At 47.3% G+C, this 24,977-nt stretch overlaps 1 protein-coding gene across 4 annotated transcripts in view; it reads right to left on the bottom strand.

The window, feature by feature from the left end:
* Nucleotides 1–24,977, bottom strand: part of Armh1 (armadillo like helical domain containing 1) — a 46,717-nt gene that overhangs the window by 5,193 nt on the left and 16,547 nt on the right. For 3 of the 4 annotated variants that reach the window (XM_052716275.1, XM_052716277.1, XM_052716278.1), the window contains exons 2-7: nucleotides 22,725–22,844; nucleotides 20,071–20,298; nucleotides 14,186–14,254; nucleotides 12,134–12,300; nucleotides 8,805–9,001; nucleotides 7,155–7,239 (exon numbers count right to left, since the gene is read on the bottom strand). In XM_052716275.1, coding sequence (XP_052572235.1) covers nucleotides 7,155–7,239; nucleotides 8,805–9,001; nucleotides 12,134–12,300; nucleotides 14,186–14,254; nucleotides 20,071–20,276 — 724 coding nt within the window. In that variant the 5' untranslated portion in view covers nucleotides 20,277–20,298; nucleotides 22,725–22,844. The remainder of the gene's footprint in view (nucleotides 1–7,154; nucleotides 7,240–8,804; nucleotides 9,002–12,133; nucleotides 12,301–14,185; nucleotides 14,255–20,070; nucleotides 20,299–22,724; nucleotides 22,845–24,977) is intronic. The other variant, XM_052716276.1, reaches the window with a different exon arrangement.

Raw genomic sequence — 24,977 nt, 5'->3', positions numbered from 1 at the left:
GGAAGTGGCCCAGCACCTGGTAACCCTGGATACTCCATATGTTGGGGAAAAGTAAAATACCTCACTTCAGGTGTGTGTGTGTCCAACGTTAGAGTTGGTTATCAGAGAAACCGAAAACCTCTGTGGATGGGAATGAATCAGAAAGGCTGCCCTCTGTAAGGGACTGACAGCGTGAAGGGATCTGTAGTCATCAGCCAGTGCCTACAAACAGGATTCCTGTGACATACTCTCCTCTTTGTCCTGGGAAGATCTTTTCATGGGAACAGGAGTTTGGGGTCTGACACTCATCCAGACAGACCCCATCACAGGAGCTTCGTGCCAGAACACCCTTGCTTCCTGCCTCCTCCTCCATCCTCCCAGAACCTGCAGTCACTTCCTGTCTCTCTATAGCTGGAAGCCTGGAGGCCTTTGTTTCACTCTAGGTAGAGTTCAGCTAACCAGCACCTCCCTTGAGCCTCCTCCGTAGAATCTGGTTTAGGGAAGTAATACGATTTTTTTTTTCTGTTAATCTGTCTATAAATATAAACCTATCTATAAATATAACCATTTTATAGATCAAGATGAAGAAGGCTTTACAGTGGACAGAATAAATCTAAAACTTCTGTACACATTCAGCCACTTCCAAGGTGCCCACATATTCTCAAGCAGCAGAGGAATTCTTTGCTCCTAGAGTCTTGGGAAACCAGGGCACCAGTTTACTGTGCACTTCTAGACAAGACTGCCACCTGCTGGCTGTACCGGGGAAGCGCATGTCAACACAAATTCTCTTCCAGCCGAATGAGCTTGGCAGGCTATCCTTGACCAGTCATATGCTCTCTGATTGTTGTGTGTTCTGCTACCCTTTTAACGTCATCCCTTTCAAATGCTAATGTGGAAGCCCTAAAAATAGACTAATTCACTACTTTTTCATGACATCATAAAGACCAGTGTTGAAACACTGAAAACTGATTGCTTGATTATTAGACACAGAGCCTTCACTGTTTTAGTTATATAGCTCAAACTGGCCTTAAACCTGCGGCAATCCTCCTGCCACAGCCTCCTTCATTTGGGATTACAGGGATATGCCACCATGCCCAGCTAAAAATACTTTTAGAAAATGATTTTTTAAGGGCTTGGGAGGGCCGATGAGATGGCTCAGTGGACAAAGGCACGTGAAGTCAAACTTGACTAGCTGGGTACTTCCCCAAGGACCACATGGTGAGGGACAAAAGTCCTGTTCACTGTCCTCTGACCTTCACAGCCCTGCGGCGTGCACCTGTTCCCCCATAAATAACAAACAAATACAGAAATGTGCTAAAGGGCAGGAGAGGGTCTGCGGCTAAAGCACTTGGCAGGCAAGCTTGAGAAGCAGAGTTCATGTCTCCAGCACCTAGGTAGGTGCTGGGGTGGCATGGTGGCCGGACTGGACTTTCAGCACTAGGGAGCTAGAGACAGGGGACGCCAGGGGCAAGCTGGCTAGCCCAGCTCATACTGGTGAGTTACAGGTTCAGGGAGAGACCGCAATATGTAAGGAGAGTAGTGGAGGAAGACACTTGCTGTCAACTTCTGACCTCCATATGCATCTGCACACATGTGGGTACACACACGAGCTCATGCATGCACACAAGCATGCATGTGCACACACATACACATACACACACACATAAATTTTAAAGTCTAGCAAGATGTAGTAAGCCTATGGACATAGCTGAGGGAAGCTGAGACAAATGGGTCACTTGAGTCTAGGAGTTCAAGGCCATCCTGGTTAATTCAGTAAGAATCGGCCCGAGATACAAACAAAAAATGCATTATCATTATTGTTAATGAATTAATTTGGAGACAGGGTCTCTCTATGTAGTCCTGGCTGTCCTGGAGCTTGCTACGTAGAGCAGACTGGCCTCCTATTCATAGATCCTTCTCCTGCCTCTGCCTCCGGGTGCTGGGATTAAAGGCGTGCGCCACCGCCGCCCGGCTGCAGCAAGTGTTCTTAATCACCGGGCTGGTTTCTCCAGCTTCCTCTCCTGGGCAAGTACAACCAGCCTGTGATGCGAAGTCCCTCTAAGAACTGAGTCAAACATCATGGTGGGGAAACTGGAAACAAGTTTGCCTTGGGATTTCTACCTGGACTCTAGATAACCAACTGTATAGTAAAACTCTTCAAATGCTAAAAAAAAAAGTCACACTTTCAGTGCTAATATAACTGGGTAGATGTCATGCACTTGTTTAAAAAACTGGATTTGGGAGCCTGTGAGATGATTCAGTGGTAAAGGTGCTTGCTGCCATGCCTTGACACTCAACACACACACACACACACACACACACACACACACACACACACACACACACACACACAAGCTTAAATTGTTAAAATTTTAATATTGTGTGTGTGCGTGTAGGTTAGAGGACAACTTGGAGGGTTTCTTTTTTTTCTCTCTCTTTGCCTGACATCTCTCGAGGGTCCTGCTGGGATGGTGCAGGACCTTCTCAGTCATTAATATTGCTGTTGTACTTTGGGGCTGATGAATCAGCCACAGCTTCAACTTCCTATAGGACATGTGATCATTTAATTAGTACCGCTAGTGAGTTCCAGTTATCAGTTCAGTTAGGTAAGATTTTTATTCTCCAAAGGACCATTTTTTCAAATTCATAGTCATTTTTATGATAAACTTATTTATTATACTATTTGTCAGTTTTTCAAGGAGTTTTGTTTTTCATAAGACAGTGTTATTCGGCCAGGCACAATGTCACATGCCTTTAATCCCAGCACTTGGAGGGAGAGGTAGGCGGATCTCTCTGAATTTGAGGCCAGTCTGTTCTACCTAGTGAGTTCCAGGACAGCCAAGGATATAGAGAGACTTCATCTCAAAACACCAAGGGGAAAAATAGACAGTGTCACACCACGTAGCCCTGCTGAACTCTCCATTCCTTTGCCTCAGCGCTGGGGATTACACGTGTGTGTACATCACAATGCCCTGTCTCAGCGCTGGGGATTATACGTGTGTGTACATCACCATGTCCTGTCTCAGCGCTGGGGATTACACGTGTGTGTACATCACCATGCCCTGTCTCAGCGCTGGGGATTACACGTGTGTGTACATCACCATGTCCTGTCTCAGCGCTGGGGATTACACGTGTGTGTACATCACCATGCCCTGTCTCAGCGGTTTTCTTTAGATACTATGGCAGTTTTTAAATATGCCTACCGAGTTTGAAAAGTTTTGTATGTATTACCTGTGTATGACATGTGTGGGTGTGGAGGTACATGTGCCACAGCATGTGTGTTGCGCCCAGAGGACACGGTGAAGTCAGTTCTCTCCTCCACCTTTATGTGCCTTCGGGGAACTAAGCTCAGGTCATCAGGTTTAACAGCAAATACTTTTACCTGCTGAGTCATCCTGATGGCCCCACCAACATTTTAGTTTTTTTTTTTTTGTTCAAGGATGGAACCTACTTTCCGGTGAGTGGGAGCTGGACGAGCTTCTTGCTGACAGGACCAAGTAGAAGAAGCATACAGGTAGAGAGCTCTTAGGGCATCTTTCTTGTTCTGTTGACTTACTCTTTTTATTTAGGTATTTTTATTTATTTATTTTCTATTTTACCCATTTTTTATTGTTTTCATTTTTAGTTATCTATTTTGTAGGTGTGTATGTGTGTGCAAATAGGTACATGCATGCCATAGTACACCTATGGAGGTCAGAGGACAGTTTATGGGAGTCAGTTCTCTCCTTCCACCATGCGGGTCAGGGACCAAACTCAGGTCATCAAACCTGAAGGTGAGCATCTTTGCTGGCTGAGCCATTTTGCAGGCCCTTGGAAGGCCTGGAAAGCCCATGGATCTCTCTCTCTCCTCTGTGTCTCTCTCTGTCTCTTTCCAGGATCTTACTGTACATGTAGCCCTGGCTGCCTTGAAACTTGATTTCTAGATCAGGTTAGCCTTGAACTCACAGAGCTCCAATAGCTTCTGTTTCCCAAATGTGGGGATTATAGCTGTGGCCACCACACCAGGCTGGATCTCTCTGAGGGATATCACTGCTGTGTTGTGAAGACACTCAGCAGCCATAAGCAGAGGTCTCATACTGAAGAACTGAGGCTCTTAAATGCTGCGATTACAGGTGTGCATCACCATAGCTAGCTTTGACTCGGGATCCTTTGTCAGGTGACTTCTATATCATTCCCCACGGGGCCATGTGACTCACTCCAAGACCTGGGAAGACAGTACGGCAATGGAGCAGGAAGCCTGAGTTCTTTTCCAGAGGACCTGGGTTCAGCTGCCAGCACCCACATGGCAACCAGCAACTGTCTGTAACCCCAGTTCCAGGGAATCCACTGCCCTTTTTTGGCCTCCACAGGCACCAGACATACATGCAAGCAAAACACCCATATCATAAAATAAAATAAATTAATTTGATTAACATTTAGCTGGATGTGGTGACACGTGCCTTTAATTGGAGCACTTGAGAAAAAAAGTCAGGCAGACTGTGTGAGTTCCAGGACGACATGGTGAGACACTGTCTCCAAAAATAAAATAAAATAAAATTCACAAACTTATTTGTTGTATTTGTGTGTGTGCACATTCCACCATGTGCCTGTGGAGGTCACAGGACAACTTGTGGGAGACAGTTCTCTCCTTCCATGCATAGACCAGGGATCAGACTCAGGTGACAAGCTTGGTAGCATGTGTGTTCACCTACTCAGCCATCCCACCAGCCCTGTTTGTTTGGTTTGGTTTTGAGACAGGGGCTTCCTAGCTCCGGAGGCTGGCCTCAAGCTTTTGGGCTTTATCCTCTCCAGGGAAAGGACACACAGTGAGTGCCTGGTTTTGTCACTTTTTTTTTTTTTTTTTTTTTTCGAGACAGGGTTTCTCTTTGTAGCTTTGCGCCTTTCCTGGAACTCCCTTGGTAGCCCAGGCTGGCCTCGAACTCACAGAGATCTGCCTGGCTCTGCCTCCCGAGTGCTGGGATTAAAGGCGTGCGCCACCACCGCCCGGCCTGGTTTTGTCACTTTAAACTGCTAGTTCTGATAAGTCCCCTCCTGCCACCAATTCCTGGAACAGCAATCTTTCCCGAGAGGAAAGTGCCATTTTTCACTTCAAAGCAGTTATAAATGGAGGTAAATTCCAGGCAGGACCACTTTGGAGAAGTCCTTTCTTAGTTCTGATTTTGGCTTCCTTAGCTTAAGTGGGATGGTCATTAAAGGAATTCCGAAGTCTTCTTTGGTGTGATAAAAGCCCTGACACAGTGAGCTTAGGTCAAAGGCACCCTCCCTTCCTCGCTTGTTTATCCTTCTGAGTGAAGCAGGTCAGGAGTAAAGGTGCCAGAACTCCTGGAGTGAGTTAAGACAGCCCTGACCACAGTGCTGTTTCCCTCCTGTCCCCCAGGGACATCCACCCCAGTGACAAGTCACATGAACCTTGCATCCTGCATCGCTTTAGTGTGTGTGTGTGTGTGTGTGTGTGTGTGTGTGTGTGTGTGTGTGTGTCTGTGCGCGCGCGCGCAAATGCAAAGAACCCAGGATCCTGCTCTTCACTGGCCCCAGCTGTGGCTCCAGCTGTGGCCTCAACTGTCCAGATAGTAGAGCAGAGATGAGCCACATCTACTGTGCCTGGATTCACTTGTGTTTATTCACATTCATTCATTCATTCATTCATTCATTCATTCATTCATTCACAATCCTGACTCTTGGAACAGATGCCAGTGTTAAGATCACAGTAGTCAGCTGGACGTAGTAGCAGGCAGAGAGGCAGGAGGATCAAGAGTTCCAGGCAAGGTTGGGCTGTGTTTCAAGACCAGGACCACCTAAAAGAACCAGGGTCCAGCCCAGCACGGTAGAGGGTCTAGCCCAGGATGGTGGAGTGTGGGGAACAAATGAAGTCCTGAATGAATGTGTGTCATTGACACAAGTACAGCCACGTTAAGGACCCCAGAGCCTGGGAGCAGGGACACGGCGAAGCCTTCCCTGGGTGAGGCTCAGCGGGACAGCAAAGGTCTCTTCCCCAGGACCAAGTACAAATCAGGATGAGTACTGCGGTCTTTAGCTGAAACCAGTGTGTCCAGAACTATCACCTCCGCTTCCTCCTCCCAGATGTTCACAGCGGGAGACAGCTGCCTCTGGAGCTCTACTGCCTCCTTCCTCCTTTTCAGCTCTGCTCAATACACCCGCCTCTGGATTCAGATGCATGAAATCAACAAGGCTTATGGCACTCTCCATTAGAGCGCCTAGCCCACCCGATTGCAGCCTCCCCTCCCCTGTCTGTCTGTCCTTGCTCCACTCTTCATTGCTCAAGTCAGGTGTCCAGGACCCAGCCACTGAGGTCACAGCAGTGGTGTGGGCTCGGAGTCCCAGCAGGGAAGTAGAGTGGAGAGGCTCGTGGGCTCAGGACTAGACTCTCCCCGTGTGGTGGTGCTGCGTGCCTGTAATCCCAACACTTGGGAGCCGATAGAGAGGACAGAGAGAGAGTTCAAGACCAGCCTAGACTGCACAACAGTCTCCAAAGGAAAAAGAAAACAAACAAAATCAAGAAGCATCACCAGATACTTCAGCATTCACTCCCTCTGACGGCCTGGAAGGTTGCCCGCTTTGTCCTTCTAGGACAGTTTTGAGAAATAAGTGAAACAGCCCATGGAAGGTCAATAAATGAAAAGTTATGGATGCCATTAACTAGTCTAGTCCAAATTAGTTTTCTTTCTTTCTTTCTTTTTTTTTTTTTTTTTTTACAAAAAAGACATTCCCTAGGGTGTCTTTTGTTTGTTTGTTTTGTTATGAGACAGTCTCATACTGTAGTCCTGCCTGGCCTGGAATTTGAGATTCTCCTGTCTCCGTCTGGGGATAGAAGGAAGTACCACCATGTTAGGCTTCCTTTTTCTTGGTGTTTGAAGTCCACCCCAGGCCTGTGCACACTGGAGCATGCTATCACTCAATCACACCCTCAGGCAGGGGCTTCAGTGCGGACAGCCAGAAGCACGTGAGAGACGCTCTGGACCTAGTCGGTTCTAAGGACTGCTCAAACAAATGAAATATAACTACCATTTTCTGAATGACTTGCTGGCTCACACTAAAGCAGCCTTTCCCCGGTCAATGTTATTTTAGACACTCAGCAAAAGACTCTTTACGACTGGAGGGAGACTCGGGAGAAGGGCCTCTTGCTGCCACCTTTGGGGACCTGGAGGCCTCCTTACCTTCATACTGGACCTCCAGATGCATTGTGTCCAGGACCTTCAGCACATAGTCCACGATGCTGGGGTGTGTCGCCCCAATGATTGACTACAGGACATGAGGGGAAGAGGGTTAACTCCTTGGGCCTAGAAATGCAGTGAGGACCCCTAGACAGCTGGGCTAGGGGGTGAACTGACTTTCTAGTCTTTAGCTCAAGAAGCCTTCAGCCAAGTCTCCTGGCTGCCTGTTAAGACATGCAGGGCCACGGGCTGAGACTTCGGCTGGGGGAAGGAGGTCACGGGAGGGGAAAACTCCTCATCCGAGATCCTGAGATGATCTTTTTCTGGAAGCTCACCTTTAGTTTTACCTCTTCAGACTTTACCTATGCCACACACATCAGCTACTGAGAAGACAGCTACGTAAGCAAGGCCTACCAAAGTACTGGCTGTAGGAGGCACTGGGTAGGAACACAGGGATCCCCTGGTCTGAGCCGAAGCCCCCCTCAGCTTTAGGAGGCATCCCTTCTTCTCTCCTGACTTGGTGCATTCTGCCTGGGGAGGGTTTTTTTTTTTTTTTTTGAGACAGGGTTTCTCTGTGTAGCTTTGCGCCTTTCCTAGATCTCACGCTGTAGACCAGGCTGGCCTCAAACTCACAAAGATCCGCCTGCCTCTGCCCCCCCCCCCCCCAGGTGCTGGGATTAAAGGCTTGCACCACCACCTCCTGGCAGCCTGGGGAGTTTTATTTACTTCATTTTCACTTGTTATTAACTGTTTGTGAAACCCAAACTGCTGTCTTCATCCTGGGCCTTTCTCCGGAGTTTCAGCCTTTAATTTTCCATGGCCCGGTGGCCTCAGTGGTTCTCTCTCTCCCTCTCCCCCCACTGTCTCTTTTAGTTTTTCTTTCTTTCTTTCTTTTTTTTTTTTTTTTTGGTTTTTCGAGACAGGGTTTCTCTGTGTAGCTTTGGAGCCTGTCCTGGAACTCACTCTGAAGACTAGGCTGGCCTCGAACTCAGGACTCAGAGATCTCTCTGCCTCCCGAGTGCTGGGATTAAAAGTGTGCAACATCATCGCCCGACTTGATGTCTGTTCTTAGTTCTACACCTTAGAAGTGTCTATCCACCGGTCACCTCTGCACCCACGCCCACCATTCAGACCCCTTTGTCTTCTGCCGCCCTCCAGCCCGTCCTCTGGAGCACTTGTGAGAGTTTTGACCATTCATGTCAAAACCACATTCCCCTCCTTAGTAGGCACGATGCCACCATACCCCAAACCTGACTTCACTCACATTCTAGGGCAGAAGCCAAGAAAAGAAAAGAGCTTTTGTAATCAGAGAGATCTGGCCTCTCCACTTCCACACTTCCACAGAAGTGCCACGCTTCCCTCCCTGTCAAATGGATGCCTTTAATCTTTCTACAGTTCTCTAGTCATCCTTGTTGCTTGTCTCAGCCACTTTGAAGTCTGCCAATATCTTTCTGATCCTTAAATAAACAGGACAAATCACTCTGCTGGGAGACATGAACCCGCTGGCCCGCCTTGGCCTTCGGAAGTGATGCTGATTGAATATCAGACAGGCAGTGGGAGGCTGAGCTCTGCCTCTCAGGCCTGTGGGGGCTGCTGGGAAAGGTAATTGTAAGACTACACCATGTGAATCCAAACTGCAGAGCTGTGGCTCACCTGGGCGGTCCTGAGAGTCTGCAGGGCCAGCTGCTGGGCTTTTGGGCACCCACAGGGCAGCAGAGCTATTAGACCTTTATACACTTGATTCTGATACTTGGGGTTACCATGGACCAGTGTGTCCAGCAGAACCTGCACTTCCTCCTGGGTCTCTTCTGATTTAGACTTTGCCAGAAATTCTGCTATGGCTCTCACACCTGCACAAAGAAGAGAAAATGCTAAATAGGACAGGATTTAGGAAAACAATTCCCATTCAAGGCTGCATAATGGGGATTGCTTTAAAAGCTTTTCAATCAAGCTTGTTGAACCAAAGCAAAGCTAAGGATCAGTTTTCATGTTGCATTACTGTCCTGTTTACCTCCAGCTGTGGCCAGAGTAGTTTTGTGCAGCATAGGCCAGTGTGTATGTGTGTGTGTGTGCTGTGTGTGTGTGTGTGTGTGTGTGTGTGTGTGTGTGTGTGTGTGTGTGGCTTAGAGGGAAAATTTCTTGCCCTGAACTCATGAGGCCATGAGTTTGATATTCAGCAAAAGAACAACATCAGAAATTGTTCCATCTGTATATTTTGTAAGGTTCCCCACCCCCCACAGGGTTTCTCTGTGTAGCTTTGGAGCCTATCCTGGATTTCACTCTGTAGACTGACCAGGCTGGCCTTGAACTCACAGAGATCCGCCTGCTTCTACCTCACAAGTGCTGGGATTAAAGGTGTGCACCACCACCGCCCGGCTTTGGGCTTTGTAAGTTTATTTTAAACTTCAAAACACAGTTTTGTTTTCTGTGCTGGTCCTATAACCCTTTCTCACCAGACTGTAGTTTTCGCTTTTTAAGACAATCTCACTATGTATCTCTGGCTGTCCTGGAACTCACCATGTAGACCAGGTTGGCCTTAGACTCACAGAGATCTGCTTGGTTTTGTTGTTTTGTTGTTGAGATCTGTTTGTTTGTGTTGGGATTAAAGGTATGTACTACCACACCCAGCTGACTGTAATCTTTTTAAGGACAGGGCCTTTTATTGGCTTTCCAACATGTGGCCCAAATTTCCACATAGAGCCTGGAAAGCTGAAAACAAATGAACAAACAAATAAACAAAAAAAACCCAACCAACCAATCAAATGTAATTCTTACTTGATAACTGTTCTTATTGTTTATAGTTTACTATGTTAAAGTTAAAAAATCTTTTTATTTAGACAAAAAGGGGAAAGGTTGTGAAATATTTGTTTAACTAATAGGTAAAGATGTGCTACATTTGTCTATGTTGCAGAATATTTGTTTAACTATGAAAAGATGTGTTGTAAACCGGGTGGTGGTAGCACATGCCTTTAATCCCAGTATCGGGAGGCGGAGGCAGAGGCAGGCGATCTCTGGGAGTTCAAGGCCAGCCTGGTCTACAGAGCGAGTTCCAGGACAGGCATCAAAACTACACAGAGAAACCCTGTCTCGAAAAACAAACAAACAAAAAGAAGAGATGTGTTGTATTTGTTTATGCTGCATTTGTTTAATTATGTAAAGATATGTTTCACCTTGCCTGCCTACGGGCACCTGATTGGTTTAATAAAAAGCTGAACGGCCAATAGCTGGGCAGGGGGAGGGATGGGCAGGGCTGGCGGGCAGAGAGAGTAAGTGGGAGGAGGAATGTTGGGGAATTATTTTAAGGTGTGTTGCTTTTGTTTATGTTGCATTTGTTTAACTCTGTAAAGCTGTGTTACTGTGCCTGTCTAAAACACCTGATGGTCTAATAAAGAGTGAATGGCCAATAGCAAGGACAGGTGGGGCTGGCAGGCAGAGAAAGAATAAATAGAAGGAGAAATCTGAGAGGGAGAAGTAGCCGCCAGAGAAGGAGGAGACTTTAGGGGCCAGCCACCCAGCTACACAGCAAGCCACGGAGTAGGAGTAAGATTTACAGAAGTAAGAGAACGGGAAAAGCCTGGAGGTAAAAAGTAGATGAGATAAGTTAAGGAAAGCTGGCAAGAAACAAGCTAAGCTAAGGCTGGGCATTTATAAGTAGTAATAAGTCTCTCCGTGTTTACTTGGGAGCTGGGTGGCAGGCCCCCAAAGAGCCAAAGAGTAACAATAAACAACAACAGAGGAATCTAGGCTTGGGAGAGAACAGGGAGAAGAGAGGAAGATGCCCGGGGCCAGCCAGCAGATGCCCGGGGCCAGCCAGTGAGGCAACCGCCAGTCAGCCAGACACAGAGGAAGCAGGAGAGTAGGACATACAGAATGAAAGAAAGGTAAAAAGCCCAAGGCAAAACAGATGAAGAGAAACGGGTTAATTTAAGTTAAAAAAGCTAGCCAGAAACAAGCCTAAACTAAGGCCAAACACTCATATCTAATAATAAGTCTGTCATGACTTGGGGGCTGGCAGTCTGAGAAAATATGCTATATTACTACTACTACTACTACTACTACTACTACTACTACTACTACTACTACTACTGGGTCTCATGTTGCCCAGAGTGTCCTCAAACTTACTGTGTATCTGGGGATGAGCTTGAACTTCTGATCCTCCTGCATTACCCCCCACCCCCGCCCCCAATTCCTGTGATTGCAGGTGTGCACCCCACACTTAGTTTTAGGGACTGTACTTTTCCTCTTTCTCTCCTAACACCTTTATATATACCCAGCACCATAGGCATCAATAATTTTAAATGATTACTCTTTTTAAAGTTTAGTTCATGAGTGTTTTGCCTGCATGTATGTCTGCGCACCACTCATGAGTCTGGTGCCTGCAGAAGCCAGAGGAGAGTGCCAGATCTCCTGGAACTGAAGTTACAGACATTGTGAACCATTGTGTTGGTGCTGGGAATAGAGCCTGGCTCTTCTGAAAGAGCAGCAGGTGCTGTTAACCACCTCTATAGCCCAAGCTGTATTTATTTATTTTTAGCTTTTTGAGACAGAGTCTCTCTAGGTATCCCTGGCTGTCCTGGAGACAGAGTCTCTCTAGGTATCCCTGGCTGTCCTGGAGACAGAGTCTCTCTAGGTATCCCTGGCTGTCCTGGAGACAGAGTCTCTCTAGGTATCCCTGGCTGTCCTGGAACTCCTATGTAGGCCAGGCTGACTTCAAATGCACAAGATCATCCTGCCTTTGTCTCTCCAGTGCTGGGGTTAAAGGCGTGCACCACTGTCTTAGTTAGGGTTTGAGCAAATGATGAATCAGGGAAGCCATAAATCTGGTCTTCTGGTTGTGACATGGACAGAGCAGCTCATGGAGGGAACTGTATTAAATGCTTCCTGTGCACCTGGCTGTCCTATGATAGCTTCTTCCCTGGCAGTGTGGGTGTTGTCAACTCCAACCAGGCACAGGAGAGGTGGTGTCCTCACCCAGGACCTACCGTAGCTTTCACAGATGAGTTCCTTGTACTTCCTGCCAGTATTTGCAATAATCTGAAGCAGTTTGATGGATTCCTTCTTGTCCTCTTCCTTGATTTTCTCTAGGCCAAGTATTTCCAAGAGCGTTAGGACACCTCCAATCTCAAGAAATTCTATCAGGTACCGATTGCTGTCCAGAGAGGAGACCACACACACAAGATGCTGGGGGCGCTGTAGTTGGCATTTTCTTTGGGCTGCCAACCAGCTCCCAAATAAAGACACTGAGACTTATTAATTATGAATGCTTGGCTTTAGCTTAGGCTTGTCCCACTAGCTCTTTTAACTTAATTTAACCTGTTTCTATTCATCTATGTTTTGTCTTGGGGCTTTTTATCTTTTTTTTTTTCATTCTCTGTGCCCTAATTTCCTGCTTCCTGTGTCTGGCTGCCTACACCCTGGCATCTCCTTGGCATCTTTTTTCTTTCTTCTCCAGAGACTAAAGTCTTCCTACTACTTACTTTCCCTGCCCGGAAGTCCCGCCTATCCTCCTCCCTCTCTATTGGCTGTTTGCTTTTTATTAGAACAATCAGGCAGGCAAGGTAAAACAGCAACACATCTTTACATAGTTAAACAAATGCAGAACATCTTTACATAGTTAAACAAATGCAGAACATCTTTACATAGTTAAACAAATGCAACATCTTTGCATAGTTAAACAAATATTCCAAAATCAGGGTCCTCAACATGGAACCAAAGGCATCTAAGGAAAAGGTGCTGTCTTCACAAACTTGCCTCAGACCTAGGAGATGTCCACAGATAGAGACAGAATTGTTTGGATTTTTAAGTTTTAATATATATTAAAAGTATTAAACTATAGAATATATAAAACATTAAAATATATAAGTATTATAACATATGTATGTATGCATATATATAGGAATTCACTTTGTAGACCATGCTGCCCTCAAGCTCAGAGCTCTACCTCCCTCCACCTCCCAAATGCTGGGATCAAGGCGTGTGCCACAGCCACCCAGCCGTATATTTGTTTAGATTACTTCTCGCCATGCTGTCTTGAACTTGCTATCCTGCCTCAGCTGCTGGAGACACTGAGATTACAAGCACGTGCTACTGTGCCTAGCCAAGGAAATGCTGGGACTAAATCCAACAGGCATCCTTGGCTTTGTCTCTTTCTAGTCTCTGGGTCTGCTTCCTGTTTGTTTTGGACAGGGTCTCACTATGTAGACTGGGACTGCTATATGGACCAAGCTGGCCTTGAACTTGCAGGGATCTCTTGCCTCTGCTTTCTGCCTACTGGGATTATAAGTGTGAGCCCCCACAGCTGGCCAGCTTTTTCTTATCACCTCCCCTCCCCTTCTCTCTCCTCTCCTCCCTTCCCGTCTCCTCCCCTCCCTCCCCTCCCCCCTTCCCTTCCCTTTCTTTTTTCTCAGTCCCCTTCTTTCTGTAATGGCACTTTACTTGTCCCTTGGTGAATCATGCTTCCTCCACTCAAGGGCCATGTGGATTTGGTGGAGCAAACGTGTGACAGGGGATGGCATCCTTCTGACTGCAGAAGGCGGGTAAGTGGCCTATGCTGGTTCACTAGAAGACCCCATGGGAATAACCACACTCTCTTGCAGGTGTACTTGAGCCACAGGGATGGTTTCTGGAGGGCCTGAGGACCCCAGGGCACAGAGGCCTCTGAATATGGGGACTGACTGAGAAAAGGAGAAAGAGAGATAAAGAGAGCAAACCCTGGTGAACTTAGTAAAACCCCTGGGTCCGATCAGGCCTGAAATAAGTACATCCACCCTCTAGGCTTTTTCAGCTAAGTGGGCCAATAAATCCCCAGTTCCCTAGTCTAGTATAATGTGTTTTTTATTTTCCTTTTTTTTTATATACTCAACCAACATGATGCTGACTAGTGAAGGGTCAATGGGAAACGGGATGGAGGAGAGACAAGAGCAGAATATAGTTGTCTCTGGGCTCATCCTGCTGGTACCTAGAACCCATGGCCTCATGTGGACTGAATGAGTCTGACTTGTGGCTGAGACCCAAGTCTCTGGAATGGGACTTACCTGCTCACCGCAGACAAGAAGATGCCAATGGACCTCAGGATCTTCTCTAAATCCAAGCCAGTCATATAGCTGCAGAGGGAGTTAAGGCGTGCTCCCAGGCGATTTCCCACTTAGACTGATCCCTAGTGCTGCCCGGGGCCCAGGATGAGCAAGTGGCTGACCTGTGCCCTTTATCCTGAGGGGAACCACTGGCTGAAGGGCAGAGCTATGTTGGGGTGCTACCTCCATCCCTCTTCTCTAAGAAGTTCTTCCAGAGCAGTCAAGCCATGTGGGCTCTACAATCTTCCGAGGGAGCAAAGAGGTTCCCGTAAATCCAAGTGTATGGAGAAAACCGATGGTCACCTTCTCAAGCCTCTCAGAGCTACAGGCGGTGCATCCTTGGGTCTCGGCACAGCTCATTATTTTGGGCCTCATTCCTAGACTTCTCTACCAAGAATTAGCTTCAGCTGAGAGTGGGGGCGAACACCTTTAATCCTAGTACTCGGGAGGCAGAGGCAGGTGGATCTCTGAGAGTTCAAGGCCACCCTGGTCTACATTGTGAGTTCCAGGACAGACAGGGCTACACAGAGAAACCCTGTCTCGAAAAACAAAACAAACAAACAACAAAAAAGAATTAGCTTTATCATTAATTCTCCATTCTGTACTTGCTCAAAGTTTTACACTGGAGGTCACTATTCTTATGAAGAATTGCATGGCTTCCTAATAAGAATAACAGGAAATGGAGGAAAAATTAAACTCTGATTTAAAACAACCTCAGTATTTAATGTTATTTTTTAATGTGAGCCTTTGCAAAAAGCCTCGATGCAATAAAGCATCCAGAGCACGCTTCAGCTCAAATGCAAGGTATGAAATCAAGCCACAGCAGAAAGGGAGCCAGTCAACAATTACTAGGCTCATAACACATCACAGGCTCTTAGAACACTTAAGAAATTAGCTGGAATTATTGCAGTCCATGAGGATGAGTGAAAGCCTCCAGGACTGATACAGGCTAATGTAATGGGCTGGAGGTAATGGTGCTTTGTTGGGGGGGGGGGTGTGGTGAGGCAAATTATCTCTGCTGCACCCCAGTTCCCAGGATGCCAATAGAAGGAGAGACAGATTGGCTCATTAGGAAAGGCTTTTTACTGCAAAAACAGTTCGCTCTGGAGCCAGGCCCCCCGCCTGTTGCTATCCTATCTCGGGCTAGGCGATTAGCCACATAGTAATCTCTTTATTGCTACATTGTCCCACTCTTCCTCCAGTCCATTCCCATTCCGCCTTTTTCTGAAGTTACTAGCTAGGCTGACCGGCTTCTGTCATCTTTCCCTCCCCGTGTCCCAGGCTAGTCTTGATTTCAGTCACTTACTATTCATGCTTTTCCTCCCTCCCTGCTTCCTTTCCCTCCTCCTCCTCCCTCCCTCTTTTCCCCACTCTCTCCTCCTCCCTCCCTCCCTCCCTCCCTTCCTCCCTCTCCTTTTCCTCCCTTTCTTCCTCCCTCCCTCTCTCCCTTCTTTTTGAAAGGGTCTTGCTATGTATGTAGCCCAGGCTAGTCTGGAACTCAAGATGCTCCTTCAGTATCCTGAATGCTGGGATCACAGGCGTGCGTCACTATACATAGCTCTACTCAACCTTTCTAATACATGAGTGGTACAGAGCTCAGGGCCTAGAACATAAAAAGACTCAGAAAATGGCAGCTAATACTGTCACTATTATTGTACAAATCATTGGTTGTGCCGATCTGTTAAGATTTAAGAGTGACGAAAGGTTTAGGCTTATGTGATTAGTTTTGCAAAGAATAACAATGTTGTGATATTGGTTTGTTTTCCTTCTAGGTGGTAACTGGAAGAGTTGGTGGGCGGGATCTCTAACCAACTATACTGTCACTTTTACTAGGCTACTCCTAATGGCAGGATCACAAAGAAGGTAGTTATGGATGATTCTAGGTGTGGAAATGGGGTCTATTGAAGAGTCATCTTGTCAGGGTCCTCTCAGTGGCAGACACACGGCATTTGGAGAAAGCACGATCCCCAGTCTATCAAATGCACTGAACTGATTACAGAAGAGAAGAGGCGAGCAGTGCGCATGCCCCTTAGAAGCATGAGCACTTGGGCGGTTAGAGCACTTGAGGGGCGGTTAGGACAGACCCTGCAGCAGAGGCAGAGAAAACATGGTGCCAGAGGGGGACAAGGAACAGAGTGCTTCAAAAGGGGCAGTGGACAGAGTAACACTGCACTCCTCAAGTGCCAGCACTTGGGAGGTTGAGGGAGGCCGACCACGTGGTCGAGGGTAGCAGCTTGGGAGACAAAGCAAGATTCCGTCCAGTAAAAGGAAAATGGAGGTGCAGTGGCTATCGTAGAAGGGTTGAAAAACTTGAAAGGGCACAAAACCCAATCCCCAGTCAAATCCACTGTGTTTCTTTTTTTTTTTCTCCTGTTTCTTCTTTCAGACAGGCAGGGTGTCTGTCACGTCCCATCGTCCCGTGTCCCCCCCCCTCCCGCCCACCCCAGACATGGTTTCTCTGTGTAGTTTTGCGCCTTTCCTGGAACTCACTCTGTGAGTTCAAGGCCAGCCTGGGCTACAGAGATCCGCCTGTCTCTCCTCCCGAGTGCTGGGATTAAAGGCGTGCACCACCACTGCCCAGCCAGGCACGGTCTTATGTAGCCGAGACTGAACTCTTGAGCTTGTTATACAGGCAGAAGATGACCCTGAATTTCTGATCCTCCTCCCTCCATTTTCCAAGTTCCAGGATTACAGACATTTACCCACATGCCTATCTTGCTTTGCTCTCTTTCCTTCTGTTGACCTCATCAAATTCCGTCAACATAATACTCAAAATATTGACATTAAGGCCAAGTGTGGGAACTCACACCTGTAATCCCAGCACTTGGTGAGGGAGGCAGAAGATCTCCATAAGTTCCAGGTCAGCCTGGGCTACATGATGAGTTCTAGGCCAGACAGTAATATAGGAAGACCTTGTCTCAAAATCAAACAAACCCAGGACAAAAAAAGTTAGTATAAAGTTCTTGATAAAATATCCAAGTTTTAAATGGAACCAGGATCAGAGCATGTACCTCCTTCACCTCACCCTGTGGTCACAGGAAATGCTGAGACAAACAGGAAATGCAGTCTAGACTTGACAGTGAAGTGGCTGCTGCTAACTGGTGAGGTTAAGGTTAGCCGGGGGTGTGGGGTATGGGGGGTATGGGGGGTGTGGAGGGTGTGGGGGGTGTGGGGGTGTGAGTGGGCAGAAGTCAGAGTTCAGGAACTGAGGTTTCCCAAGCTTGGCAGCTCTACCACCAAGTCACTAAATTTCTGCAAAACACCAGTGTTTGCTGAGATGATCTGTGAACAGCTGGCCTGAGATGGCACACACCTGTAATTCCAGCACTTGGAAGGCCAGGAGTTCAAGGTTATTGTTGGTGGGCTAGCTAGTTTTTATGTCAGCCTGACACATTTCTGATCATCTGGGAAGATGGAATTGTAATTGAGGAAATGCCTCCACCGGATTGGCCTGCAGGTAAGCCTGTAGGGCATCATCTGGTTCATGACTGACATGGGAGGACCCACCTCACTGCGGGAGGTGCCACCTCTAGGCTGGTGTTCCCAGCTGGTAGAAGAAACTAGGCTTAGCAGCCATGGAGAGAAGCCAGTAAGCAGGGCAATCCCATGGCGGCCGCGTCAGTTCCTGCCCCCAGGTTCGTTCCTTGAGGTCCCGCCCTGACTTCCCTAGATGATAGACTACCAGCTGTAAAATGAAATAAACCCTTCCCCCCCAGGTGTTCTGGTGGTGGTGTTTTATCACAGCAATAGAAACCCGAACACTTGGCCATAAAGCAAGTTCAAGGCCAGCTTGGGCTATAATGAGACCCTGTCACAAAAAAAAAAAAAAAAAAAAAAAAAAAAAAATCAAGAAAAATGGCAGGGTTAAAGCTTCCGTCTACTAAATAAGCCTTCTGATAAGGTAAGAGGCAGGCTGGCAATCTGCATTTAATTATTAAGGGAGGAGAAATTCAGATAAAAGGGCTCATAGAAAGGAAGAGGGTTCAGAGAACAAGAAAGATACACAACAGGAAGGTCTGAGGTGGGCTGGGGGTGAACTCGGTGGTGGAGAGCTTGCCCAGCATGTGTAAGGTCCTGGGTTCTAGCCCCAGCACTAAGGGAGAAAAGGTCTGAAGAAAATCCAGGGAGAGCAAAGTACTGTGGGGCTCACACACGGTTCAGCCTCCACTCACTCACTGTCAGCAACGGTGACCAAACTGTCTTCATGATCTGCGTCCAGGACGCCACACAGCACAGGCACTGTAACTTGTCCCTCAAGTTTTTTAGGCTGAGTTGTTTATGATTTTACGTATGAGTGCTTTGTCTGTGTGTGCGCTCACACACCAAAAGAGGGCATCAGACCCATCATAGATGACTATAAGTCACTTCTGGTTCTGGGAATTGAACCCAGGACCTCCGGACAAGCAGCCAGGGCTCTTAATTGAAGTTGAACCCCTTTTTCTCTAGTTTCCTAAACCAGAAGTGTAACAGTCTGCCTGCGGCATGAGCGGAGCCAGTGGTTGGATGTCTCCAGGTAAAGGGCTCAGATTCAGGAAGGAAATTGGTGACTTCCAGTTGAGTGACACTGGCATCACAATAATGGATTTGATTATCTAGGAAGAAGCAGAATGGAATGGGCGTAGAAAAGGCAGAGGCTCAGGAAACACCAAGAGTTAAGGGAAGGGAGAGGGCCGAGGAAGAGGAGAAAGGTCAGCCAGAAGGAAAGAGAGAACACCAGAGCCGAACCACAGAAGTCAAGGGAACGGTTTTGAGAAGTGGGCAGGGTTGACTGACAGATGCCATCAAGAGGTCATGTATGAGGAATGAGGATGTGGCCACCGGGGTTGGCAGTCAGAGAACCAATGGAGACCTTGGGGCACTGGTGGAGCCGGGCAGGCAGAAGTGAGACCGCAGTGGGCAGAGGAAACAGCGGAAGGGGAGACTGGGAGACATGATGACCTTTTCAGCTGGTTTCATTGTGAAGGGGAAGGGCTGGCTGAGCTCAGGGTTGAGGCTAGGATTTAATTTTAATTTTTAGAGTTAATGCCAGGCATGGTGACGCTCATCTGTGGTCCCAGCGCATGGGAGGTGGAGGCAGAAGGATCAAGACATCTTTAGCAACACAGTATTTGAGGCTGTCCTGGGCTACATAAGACTCTAACCCCCTTACCCCCCCCCAAAAAAAAAGGGGTGGAGTGGGGCTGGTAAGATGGCTCAGCTCTTAAGAGCACTGGCTGCTCTTTCCAGCACCCACATAGTGGTTTACAACCATCCTCGCGGGGTGGTGGTGGCTCACGCCTTTAGTCCCAGCACTTGGGAGGCAGAGGCAGGCGGATCTCTGTGAGTTCGAGGCCAGCCTGGGCTACAGGCTGAGTTCCAGGAAAGGCACCAAAGCTACACAGAGAAACCCTGTCTCGAAAAACAAAACAACAACAACAACAACAACAACAACAAACCATCCTTGACTCCAGTTCCAGATGATCTGATGCCCTCTTCTGGCCTCTGAGGGCACTAGTAACACATGTGGTACACAGACATACATGCAGCCAAGTTGGTGATAAAGAAAATGGAAAGATGTAAGACCAAAACCAAAGTCCCTAAGGAAGAGAGTCAAGTGTAAAATAAACATAAATTTGACCCAGACAGAGTACTAGCTGCCCACGCCTCAGGAGACAAACAGAGGTTAGAATAAGGACACACTTAGAGTCGGGAAGACAGACCGTCAATAGAATTCTTGCCTTTGGGGATATTTCTATCACCATTTTGTTTCAGTTCTAAAATATTGGAACCAAGAGAAAAACTTCCTCCACTATAATTGCCCCCCTCTTTGAATGACTCCCCACTTCCCACCAGTTCAGCAAGGATACATGATTCTAAGCCAGGTGGTCAGCCGTATGAGGAACAAGCTGGCCCCCTGGGAAAACTCCAGCTCCAGCTCAGGGCCAGTCTTGCCTTCATTGGTCTCGATGAACTTGGTGAGGATCTGAGTTCTTAGGCCTTTGCCGGCATTGTCCCACTCTTGCAGAAAACTTAGGAGGCGACTGATTGCGGCCTGCTCCTTTACAGAAGTCATGCTCAGCCAGTCCCAAGGCTGACTACAAGGTACAGAAAATAAGGTACTGGAATGTTCAGAACCATGTGACTTCATGAGTTGTGCTTTTCTTTCTTTCTTTTCCTTTTTTTTTTTTTTTTTTGGTTTTTCGAGACAGGGTTTCTCTGTGTAGCTTTGGAGCCTGTCCTGGAACTCAGCCTGTAGCCCAGGCTGGCCTCGAACTCACAGAGATCCGCCTGCCTCTGCCTCCCGAGTGCTGGGACTAAAGGCGTGCACCACCACCGCCCGGCAAGCTGTGCTTTTCTACTGATCTACTGCAGGCAAGGGGACCCTTCGTGCTGATGGACTTGTGTACAAAAGCCATGCTAAGGTGGTTGAGGGCGTGGCCCACTGGTAGCGCTTGCAGGAGCCTCTGAATTTCATCCCTAGCAGTGTGCAAAACAAAACAAGTGAACGAATGATGGCTGGGGCTGTAGCTCACAGGTAGAGTACTTGCTGAGCATGTGCAAGGCCCTGGGTTTGATCCCCAACACTAGGAAAAAAATCCATTATCAGAATGGCCAACTGCTACTTGAGCAGGCTTTAGCCAGGTTGTAACGGAGTGAAAAGCATCATGGTGGTCCGGAAGTGACACAGACTTACAGTCCCAGGACCTCCAGACGCTGAGGCAGGAGGAGGAGGATTTCAAAGTTAGCATGGGCTGAAGCTGAGAAAGAGCTGTTTCAACAGCATTGATAACGTACATCAGGCTGGCCTTGAACTCAGGTCTGCCTGCTTCTGTTTCCCAGGTGTTAGGATTGTACCACAGTGCTTGCTTGCTTCTTTTTTTTCTTTTTGAGCCCAGGCTGGCCTTGAACTTCTGACAAACCTCCTGCCTTAACCTCTTGAATGCTGGATTAGAGGAGTTCAGATAAACATTTTTTTCCTGACTGTGTGTAAAATGTGTGTGTGTGTGTGTTGGTATGTACACATGTGTGGACATGCATGTGGATGTGTAAAATGTGCATGTGTATATGTTGGTGTGCACATGTGTGTGGACATGCATGTGGATGTGTAAAATGTGTGTGTGTATGTTGGTATGCACACATGTGTGGGCGTGCATGTGGATGTGTAAAATGCGTGTGTGTGTATGTTGGTGTGCACACGTGTGTAGACATGCATGTGTATGTGTAAAATGTGTGTGTGTATGTTGGTGTGCACACATGTGTGGACATGCATGTGGATGTGTAAAATGTGTGTGTATGTTGGTGTGCACACGTGTGTAGACATGCATGTGGATGTGTAAAATGTGCGTGTGTATGTTGGTGTGCACACGTGTGTGGACATGCATGTGGAGGTCCAAGATTGATGTTTGGTATCTTCCTTAACTGCTTTTTAGTTTATTATTTATTATTTTTATTTTTTGAGATAGATTCACTATTTAGGCTTGGCTGACTTAGAACTCACTCTGTAGACCAGGCTGGTCTCGAACTCACAGAGATCCGCCTGCCTCTGCCTCCCGAGTGCTGGGATTAAAGGTGTGCGCCACCATGCCTGGCCCTGCCACCTTATTTTTTGAGATAAGGTTTTTATTGAATCTGGAACTCACCAGCTTGGCTAGACTCGCTGGCCATGGAGTTCCAGGGATACGCCTGCCTTGGCAACCACCTAGTGATGGCTTTATAGGTGAGGGCTACCATGCCTGGCATCAGCATGAAGGCCGGAGCAGAGAAACACAAGATCCAGGGTGGTAGGGAGAAGGTGTTTGCTAAAAGCCTCAGTGTCTCTCAGAGTGCATTTCAAGCATGATGGGAGACTGGGGTCTTTCGAGACTCCGCCCGCTTTCTGTTGATTAGTTTAGGCAAAGTTCTTCTTAACCTTGTACCTGAAGCGTTTATTCTAACTCTTTAAAACACCGCAAAGTAAAGTTAGTGGGAAGAACAGCTTCTTATTCCACAGCTGGATTAATGGGCTGTGGTCTGTAGGAGCCTGTGTCCTTGGGAGAGTGTTTTCAGTGGGGGGAGGGAAGGTTTAAAATAAACCCGTTTCCCAAAAATAGTTGTGATTGAAAGTGTTATTATCCATAACAAATGTTAGTGCTGATGGGATAGAGGCATGTGCGATTCTTTTGTCTGACAGACAAGTGAAAGTCATATTTCACATTATCATGGGGTTTTCTGTGATTTACAGAATATTTGTGAAACATTACTTGCAGCGGCCATGATTGATATGGAGGGAACAGCTTGTGTGTAGGGGAGATGTGTATTTCACGAAGACTGTTCAACATGAAATTTACAGTCCCATAAAGTGCTCCTACATCTTCGCCAGAGATCTAGTTAAAAGGACTTTACAGTCTGAAACATCCTAAAATTGATTCTAAATTAACGTTTCCTCACATGTATTTGAGATATTGATGGGGCCCTGCTATCAGGCTTTTATTAGGGAGTGATAATCTGAGGCAGGCTGAGACAGACGTACATACATACCAACCTCTACTACTCCCCAGAGGACACGGGGTCCGTGCTCCTGGGAAGGGTAGCCACGCAGCTTCAGGAAGACACCGCAGGGTCCAATCAGTCTTTAGAACTGGGGGAACAAGTGTGGACCAACCTAAACACAAAAGATGACCAAAGCCTCATGGGATGCCATCAATTATGGCAAATCTACTGCAGTCAGAGGCATAAAAATACTGTCATAGGCTGTGGCCACCTTCAACAGCCAAACCAGCCTGAAGAAGATGGGACCAGTGGCTGTTTCAGACCCCAGGGAGGAGGGGATGAGACACCAGCATTAACCATATCAGGATGGATTCTTCATAGGGTCAGAACTCGAGTGCTATCAGAGAAGCATCCAGCAGTTCTGGGGTAGAAAACTCCAGGCAGGATGCGCCACGTGAGACAGTCCCCCAGAGTCCCAGGAGCTCACTCTTCCCTTCTGTTCTCCTTTCCTTTCTCTTTGCTTTTTCTTCCTTTGAGACAGGGTCTCACTAGGCGGGCCTCAAACATGACCTTCTTGTGCCCAGCACACCTAGCTTCAACTCTCAAGTGTGCAGGGAAGACCTATCGAGAGTAGCTCTCTACAAGGCGTGGGAGACAAGAGGTGCATGTGGCCTCACCAGGGCCCTGGAGGCACTCCTGGGGAGGAGCAGGAGCTTTGGAACCAGCCTGGGCTCAAGGCTGTGAAATCAAAGCAAATACTTTACCAACTGAGTCATCTCTGGCCCTGACAGGGTCTTTTAAAAAGCATCTAGGACACAGTGGGGTCATCAAGGTGCACCTTTGTTTAATATGAAGGTACAGTGGGGTCATTAAGGCACCTTTGTTTAATATGAAGGTACAGTGGGGTCATCAAGGTGCACCTTTGTTTAATGTGAAGGTATTATATACAAAACAGATCAGGGCTGGATGTGGTGGCTAACATCTTTAATCCTAACTTGTGAGAGGCAGAGGCAGGCAGATCTCTGTGAGTTCAAGGCTAGCCTGGTCTACATAGTGAATTTCAGACCAGCCAGGGCTATAGCCTGATATAGGCTATAGTGAGACCCTGTCTCAAAAACCAAAAGAATGTACGGGTGGTGGTGGCGCACGCCTTTAATTCTAGCACTTGGGAGGCAGAGGCAGGCAGATCTTTATGGGTTTGAGGCCAGCCTGGTCTATAAAGCAAGTTTCAGGACAGCCAGAGCTGTTACACAGAGAAACCCTGTCTCAAAAACCACCACCAACAACAAAATGTTAGAAAGTATTAGGACATGGGGAGCCAAATGAAGATATAGGGAAAGATGGCCATCTTCAATGAAAGCAGAGAGGTCTGGGAGCCAGCAGCCCTACAGCACTCTTAATTCAGCTCTCAGCCAGCAGACCTGGGCAGTAATACAGTTCTGCTTTTTTCTTTTAAAGATGGACATGTGTGGTGGCGCACGCCTTTAATCCCAGCACTGGGGAGGCAGAGGCAGGCGGATCTCTGTGAGTTCGAGGCCAGCCTGGCCTACAGAGTGAGTTCCAGGAAAGGCGCAAAGCTACACAGAGAAACCCTGTCTCGGACACCCCCCCCCCCAAAAAAAAAGATGGACAAGTGTCAGCCATGTAATGCATTGCCCACCAAGGCCAGGAGAGGGCGTTGGACACACTGGAACTGGAGTTACAGGTGGCTGAGTCACCATGTGGGTGCTAGGAATAGAACCCAGGTGAGCTCTGAGCCACGACTCCAGCCCTATTCCTGTTCTTTAAGCCATCCAGCCTGCAGTTCTTTGTCACGGTAGCCTCAGCCAACTAATATACTACTATTACTTGATTTATCAATCTTGGACAAAATTTATTATTTATTATTCTGGCGGATGAGGAATTAGTTCTCTTGAAGTACTCCAACCCTCCCTTTCCTCTTGCCCATCCTCACAATATAATTTCCCACAATTTACAGTTAAATCAATAGTGTTTACATTATTGACCAAGTAAATAAACTCTTCAGCCAAGCAATAAAATACTATTACATTTTCTTTCCTTACGGTTTGGCTTTTACCTAGAGTCAATCATGGCCATTTCTTTTCAATCATTTAGTTCTAATTATCTGCAGTGATTTACCCTGCAAATGTTCCATATGTAGCAGGATTTATTTTTCTAAGTGTTCAACCCACATCTGACTAGCCTCTTCTCCCTGGAGACCTGTGTCCACAGACCTCTTTCTCCTTCAGGTGGGGCTGTTACAAAGCCTGGTTTACAAATCTGCCTTGGGGTTTCCTCTGGCCGC

Source organism: Peromyscus californicus, unplaced genomic scaffold (assembly GCF_007827085.1).
Source record: "Peromyscus californicus insignis strain IS unplaced genomic scaffold, ASM782708v3 Scaffold_5__1_contigs__length_169319896, whole genome shotgun sequence".
Classification (NCBI taxonomy): Eukaryota; Metazoa; Chordata; class Mammalia; order Rodentia; family Cricetidae; genus Peromyscus; species Peromyscus californicus.
This window is presented reverse-complemented; position numbering and strand designations above follow the sequence as displayed.